Raw genomic sequence first — 7117 nt, forward strand, 5'->3', positions numbered from 1 at the left:
TTCAAAAACACGATCGATAAATAAACATTTATTTCCATAAAACCAACCAGAACATCTCAGGCTACATAATTTACTACATTCAACCATCAATAAAATAGATTTTAAAATAAAACGGGATCATCCATGAAAAGTGCAGATTTCATATTTAAGGCGTCTGTTCACTTGAGTCCGTGCTGCGTCTCCTTGTGTCTCCTCAGGTCCACTTTCCTCTGGAAGCCTTTCCCGCAGAGGTCGCAGCCGAACGGCTTGAAGCCCGTGTGCTTCCTGCTGTGCGTGATCAGGTTGGAGCTCTGACTGAAGGCCTTCCCGCACACCTGGCACTTGTGCGGCTTCTCCCCTGTCGCGGGGACACAATGGCACAGTTACGCACGGTTCAGCCTTTACAACGTGAAATGTCCACGACGACTTCTGCCTCGCAGTGTCTCTCACCTGTGTGGATGAACGTGTGTTTTTTCATGTCGGACTTTTGGTGGAACCTCTTCCCGCAGTACTGGCACGGATAAGGCCGCGTGTCCGAGTGGATGAGCAGGTGCGTGGACAGCGTGGAGGAGCGCTTGAAGCTTTTGCCGCAGATTTTACAGCTGAAGCTTCTCTCCTGACAGAAAACAAAAGAAGACAAAATGAAAGTGTCATCGTAGGAGGCCTCAGCGAATTGTGAGTGCAGGATCAAAGCTGACGTGGGGCCCTGGGGCCTCTGAGTTTAAAGGCCTGTACCTGCGAGTGAACCGCTCGGTGCTGATCCAGGCTCACCGCGTGTCCGAAGGTTTTCCCGCAGATCCCGCACTCAAACGGCCGCGTCCCGCTGTGCGACCGCCGCACGTGGACCTCCAAGCCGTGAGGTGTGGAGAAAACCTATTTGGGGAAATTTACGCGAATGACAACTTTGCTAAGAAATCAGCCTTAAAATACATCGTCGCGATTTCAAGATGGAAATGTCACGACGGTATCCTGATCACCAACAATACAACTAACTTTGTTAAAGTGAAACTCAGTGGGGAAACGAACCTTGTAACATTTGGTGCACTTGTAGGATCCGTCTGAGTCGAAGTTGGAGCAGGCGAAGTCATTCTCACACTTGATTTCCGCGCCGCGAGGCTTCTGCTTTGCGTCCCGGTACAGCTCGTCTGCGTCCCGCATCCTGCGGGTCTGCTGGGCCGTTGGGGAGTAATCCTGGTAGCATCCGGCCACGGGACCTCGCCGTGCGTAAAGCGGTCCGGCGCCGCTGTCGTCTGCCCCGTAGAGGCTGACGGGTGAGTTCGGCTCCCTGCGGCCCGGGTGTTGTTGTTGTTGGTGGTGGTGGTGGAAGGGACCCTGAACCAGACGCCTCACCTCCGAGCTGGAGTATGCGGATGCTGACCAGGAGTAAGGAAAGAGGGGCATGTTGAAGTGGTGAGCGTCCTCCGCTGCCGGAGTGGAGCATTTCTCTGAATCTGGGAATTAATGTTGATGTAGTGTGAGTTTATGATGTGTCTTCAAATTGATCGTGTGAAATGTGCACCTTGCATGACATAGTCATTTTACCCAACAACTAAACCCCTCAAGTTTCTGCATCAAAATGTTGCACCTACAAACTTTGTAGCGGATAGTTTTTGTGTGAAAAAAATTCCATTATGACTACAAGCTATTTGGCAATTTTCTTCCTTGAAATTGGATTTTAAATTGAGATTTTAAAAAGTAGGCTAATCAACAACCTACTCCAAGATTCTGACAATTAATGAGCTTGAGCTTTGTTTTCCTTCATTATGATAAAAACCATGAGGAAAATGTTTGAAAGAATTGTCTCATGTGGTTTAATGGCAACTGTAAATGAAACAGTTCTTAATGTATACAAGCTCACATGATCATGAAAAACATAACACTAATTGAATTTGCTGTGGCCTCTGACACTTCAAAAGAACAATTGTAGAAAAGAATAGAAAAAAAAGTCTGGATGAAAACATATGTGAGCAGACCTGGTGAGGAGGAGGGAGATGGGGGACGCCAGAAATCACAGTCGGAGGATTGGTCACACGCGCTGCCTCCGCAGCTCAGCGGAGAGCTGGAGGACAGCGACCCCGGGGACACCAGCCGGGACCCGGGGGTCAGTCTGTCAGCGCCGGCGCTCACATCCTCCTGCGGCTCCGAGTTCTCCGCCTGACAGTTGGTGTCTAGTGAGGAGTAAACTGATTTATTCTGAGGAAACAAATGTTTTTACTTCAAAGTAATAGCATATCAATAATTGAATAACTGAAGATCAGTCGCTCTTATTGGCAAAATCCAACCATGTTCGTGCGTAATTACGCACAGACGCACCTACCTACGCACGCCTGAGCCAGAATACTATCCAGCCCACTGTGGTCGTCGTCCAGGTACCGGGGCAGGTGGTAGCTGTGGGCCCGTTTACTCTTCACCAGAAAAGACCTCGGCATGATTTCTTTCCTCTCCTCTCCTGGGGTCAGTGTGAGCTCCTCGCGTCTGAAATCCTCCACTTCACTTCACCTCTTCTCCACGCACCTCTGACTTTATCTCTGGACAGATTGGAACACGATTGGTTGACAGGCGAGACGGCGTTGGGATTTTTGGCAGCCCATTACGCATGCGCAGGGAAGCCGTATCGTTTACCAGGTGTCGCGGGCGCAGGTGGCCGAAAGCAGGACCACCTTCCCCCTCGGAGTGTCCCGGTGAAAATGGGATTGAATAGAAGATATTGTGTGACCTTAATACCTCACTCACAGTTGTCAATGGAACTCGGTTAAAGCACTTGGTATAAGTAGTGTATATTAATTCCCTGATATTGTTATAGAATGTTTAAAAATCTAAAAAGTATTTCTGCAATTATATTTGTTTAAGGATATATTGTTTTTCTCTTGTTCACATATTTATTTCTATGCTGTGGCCACAGTTAGAAATCCTATACAAGACAGGATTTGTCTGTCCAGATTGACGCGACGAGCCTGAACGCAACATGGCTTTGAAAACACTACGGCACCCCGGGACGATTTGGAGTCTCATCAAGCCTTACGATTCAAAACAAGTCTATAATTGAACTGTGATGATATATTAAATGTGTGTGTGTGTGTATGTGTGTGTGTGTGTGTGTGTATGGTCCTGGAGGCAGGGCAGGCTGTGATGGATAATGACCCATTTGTTTGACGCGTGTAAAGTGATCCTGTTAATGAGACGCGCACGGCCGCTCCGCACAACAGCCTGCTGGTGGGGAGCCGGAGTATCCCTTTACAGTTACACTGCTTCAGCTTACCCGCACTGCAGCCTTTACTGCTTTACATCATTAAAACTCCCCCCTCCCTCCCTCCCCGGCTCGCACACAGGCCACACTGGAATATACCGACTGCGAGAAAAAATGCAGAACAAGAATCACAGAAGATTAAGAATAGGATGCATGTCAGAAAAAAATCTGTCAGGCTCAAAGTGCAAATCATGGAGAAGATTTGGGCTCCGTTCAAGGTCGGACGGAAGCAGAGTGGTATCGATTTTTTTCCTTCTTTTTGTCCGATGTGGGAACAGAGTTTGTTTGATGCAGCTGCAGCAAGTTTAGAAACCTGCAAGCAAGGAGCAGATAGTCGAGGCGAAAAGCTGAAACACATGTCCCATACTCACACACAGCAGCTCTGAGGACACACACACACACACACACACACACACACACACACACTGTCCTGACCTCTGTCCGCACGCACTGTCAATGTTTCAACATCAGTCAAATGCTGCAGAGAAGACGCACCACAAACACTCCTCACACTGACACACACACACACACACTCTCTCTCTCTCTCTCTCTCTCTCTCTCTCTCTCTCTCTTCCTCTCAGAAAATTAATTTCCATCTCAGTCAGCCATGACAGGCAAACAGAAACACTGATTCATGTTTGATAAGAGAGCCCATTGGTGCCACACACTTTGGACATTTGCATTAAAGGAGAATAAATCAGTGAAGTTGCGTGTTGGATTGATCTCCTTCTTTTTCACAGACTTTCCCTCCCACTTAAAGCCATGATTTTTATAAAAAACCCAGCACTCTTTCTTTGTAATATTTCATGTGAATTCTTCGAGTCTCATCTTACTTCAGACCACATTTCATGAGATTGCCATCTGATTCAGTGTGATGTGGATGCATTTTTTTCTTACTGAAAAGTTGAAGATCAGTGATTACATTTTTGCAACGCTGGGATTTTTAAGAACAAGTTTTCACCTCTCACCGCACAGACAAACAGACAAACTAGCGTTGACATTTATCATAAAGTTTAAACTTTAAACCATCTTAAAGTTGATCCCAAAAATAGTTTATTGCTAAATGGCAACCTACAGAGTAGAGAGAGAAGACATTCAAATAGTTGAACACATCTTATTTTTTTTTAATGATAAATTGGACATAGATATTGGACACAGTTGAGGTCCAGCTGCTGACGGACACTGAGAGCCTTCTGATGAGCCTCATGAGGACTAAAACTGAAGTGAGCGACACGCACAAGGGATCGTGCTGATGTGACAATGCTCAAACTCAGAGTTACACGCGCTGAGTCAGAACAGGAAACCAAACCCAGAGTTGAAGAGACACTATCAGTGCTGCCACAGCCTCCTCTCTTAACTTGGTAACCCCCCCCCCCCCCCAACCACCATCTCCTCTTCCCCCGCAGGCCTTGATTCTCACTCTTTCACTCTTTAAAAGTGTGTGATTGAAATAGAAGCCCAGTGATCAGAGCCCCGGGGGGAGGACAAGAGGAGGGGAGTGTGGCCTGTTCTTGTGTCTTCTTGCTTTACTCTCTGCAGCAGCAGACATGACTGTCCAGCTCGTCAAAGGTGCAGATCACCGTCGTGGGCTTAAAAAAAGACTTGTGTCGTTGAGCCATGAGGCGATGTTCTCGAGCTCAACCTCTTGCACACTCTTTGGCCAAATTTAGGGATTCTTAATATACCTGAGGCTGAAACGTTTACACCCACACGTGTGTGAATGTTGTCAAGCGGAGCGTAAAATGTTGTCTTGATTTTGTCACACTGCAGTTTCAGCCCGATTTAGACGCAAGTGTGACCCTACTTTTGGTCGAAATGTGTCTTGTGTCGCTGTGTGGCCTTTGTGACGACATGGGATAGTAACTAGATTGATGAGAAATGCCAACAGCAGCACATGGAAAGAAAAATGTGAAGTCAGTGTAGCCTACTAACTGTTCTGTTGTAATATTGAGCTTGAGTCTACTAACTCAAGATAACATTAGCCTCCCTGAGCTACTGCTCATCCCAGACCAGATGAGGCAAGAGCAACAAAAGTGCATTTAACTGACAAATATGTATTTCCTTGTGAACACATTTGTGTTTTTCTTTTTTTAATAATGCTGATTCAATTTTCTTTTGAAGTCCCACTGTAAGTCCCCCTTTTCGACAAGTGAAGCCAGATTTTGTTCTTGCAGATGAAAATAAAGAAAATATTTCAAGTGTTTAAAGTAAGGCTGCAACTAACGATTTTTTTCATAATCGATTAATCTGTTTATTTTTTTCTCTCGTTTATCGATTGGTTGATTGGTCCATAAAATGTCACAAAATGTTGAAAAATGGAGATCTTGTTTCCCCAAACCCCAAAGTGATGTTTTGTTTTGTTTTGTTTTTAAAAACGCAATGTTGAAAAATTCATGCAACATACTCGGTGCAATGAATTCATTGGATTATAGCTTATTGTGGTCAAACTGACTTTCTCTTGTTTTTTCCTTGGCACTCCGAGTCTGAGCGCACACCTCTGCACCGCCGCTCGGCCGTGGCATCTCAATTAAAACCACATCATGCTATCTCATCTCCTCACGGGTTCCTCTAGCTCAGGAACTCTAACCACAGTTCAACAGCCATCTCCACCCTCTCTTTTCAACTCTCCCCATTCCGTTTCCCCACTGCTGCAATCTGATTTCAAGTCCTTTTCCGCAGGTTCCACCACTGGAGCCCCCCCCTCTGAGAGTGGCTAGCCCAATGTCATCGGGCTCTCAGCTGGCCCCAACTGCAGCCGCCAGATAGGGACCGAGCGTGAACACAATGAATGATTTACTGGACGCCGCTGACCGCAAGACACTTCTTCTTTCGCTTAGGACGTCGACTAAGAGCTTGTTTTTTTTCCACTTTCTTCTCACTTCAAAATCTTGCCGTCCTGCAGCAGTTGGGGTGTGTTTTGGCATTTGCGTCTCCTTTACTGTAATTGGATTTGAATTATGTTGATGATTCACTTGTTCGGATGATTAATCTGATCTGATTCTGACCATGGCCATAGGATTCCTGACACTTTGACCCAGGTTCAGCTTGGTCGCAATTTACAAAAACACTGAAAACAAAAAGCAAAAAAGAAAGAAGCCTGGATTTATGCTATAAACACTCCACAAATCACCTCCCTCATCCATCACTGTGATCAGCAGCTCCCGTTGTTTGCAGTTGCTGGTTGTAAATTTCCCCCTCAAAATACTGAGAATCTCATCGGGAACGTTGGTGTGTGGATGTGTAGAAAGCTGGCCGGTACTTCCTGGTCATTGTGTCTGTGAGGGGGTTGGACAACCGTTTAAGAGGTCAGAGGTCAAACAGGCAGAGTCAAGCCTTAATAAGCCTGTGGCTCATGTGCATTTATTTATTTTTCTGTGTTGGACGTTTGAAAAAAAACAACAAAAAAACAATCACTAGCTCTTGATATGCTTTCCTCTGGTGAAATGCATTCCCCATGTCTTTATACACGTGACACCAGATTGGACATGTTTTCGTCACCATCCTGGCTCTGCTGTCACTACGTCTTTCACATATGTTCACACAGTAAACACCAGAGTTCCCCGTTTCTGCACGGTGGTTGAAGAAAAGTATGGGCAAGGCTTTCACACGGAAACTCCATCTCGCACCATCTCTGCTGTGCCTGATAAATTTGTTCTCTACGTTAGCAGAACTGATTTAGTTTTGCTGAGTGCTCATTGTGTGAAATGCACTTCACAACTTTGTGTTACCCAGGACCAAGACCTGCAACTGCACTTTATATCCATATTAATCTGACTATGAAAAATGTGTGGGGAGTTGTTTATGTTGTCGAGTTGATATGCATGTTGCTGATGTAATTACACCAGTTTTGTTAAGCTTTGGACCAGAGGGAAAATATTTCACGTTTTCTTG

General features: G+C 45.7%; 1 protein-coding gene across 2 annotated transcripts; it reads right to left on the bottom strand.

Annotated features, from left to right (window-relative positions):
* Positions 1-15: 15 nt before the first annotated feature.
* On the bottom strand, positions 16-3260 carry LOC118311737 (zinc finger protein Gfi-1). 2 transcript variants are annotated; one of them, XM_047332221.1, is made up of 6 exons: positions 2297-3260; positions 1953-2147; positions 1006-1352; positions 715-852; positions 430-595; positions 16-337 (listed from the first exon to the last, which is right to left on the bottom strand). In XM_047332221.1, the coding sequence occupies exons 1-6, from the start codon at positions 2406-2408 to the stop codon at positions 159-161; spliced, it is 1137 nt and encodes a 378-aa protein (XP_047188177.1). In that variant the 5' UTR covers positions 2409-3260; the 3' UTR covers positions 16-158. The 2 variants fall into 2 exon arrangements, with proteins under 2 accessions (XP_047188177.1, XP_035491710.1); XM_035635817.2 differs by having other exon boundaries at positions 1006-1430.
* Positions 3261-7117: the final 3857 nt, after the last annotated feature.

Source organism: Scophthalmus maximus, chromosome 5, assembly GCF_022379125.1.
Source record: "Scophthalmus maximus strain ysfricsl-2021 chromosome 5, ASM2237912v1, whole genome shotgun sequence".
In the NCBI taxonomy this organism is placed as follows: domain Eukaryota; kingdom Metazoa; phylum Chordata; class Actinopteri; order Pleuronectiformes; family Scophthalmidae; genus Scophthalmus; species Scophthalmus maximus.

Bases quoted from the DNA above. Each gene is read 5' to 3' on its own strand.
- LOC118311737 (XM_035635817.2), bottom strand. From the start codon at position 2,408: ATGCCGAGGTCTTTTCTGGTGAAGAGTAAACGGGCCCACAGCTACCAC. The intron at 1,431-1,952 runs GTCTGCTCACAT...ATTAATTCCCAG, and splicing joins ATCTCCCTCCTCCTCACCAG to ATTCAGAGAAATGCTCCACT. The intron at 596-714 runs GTACAGGCCTTT...GTTTTCTGTCAG, and splicing joins ACCGAGCGGTTCACTCGCAG to GAGAGAAGCTTCAGCTGTAA.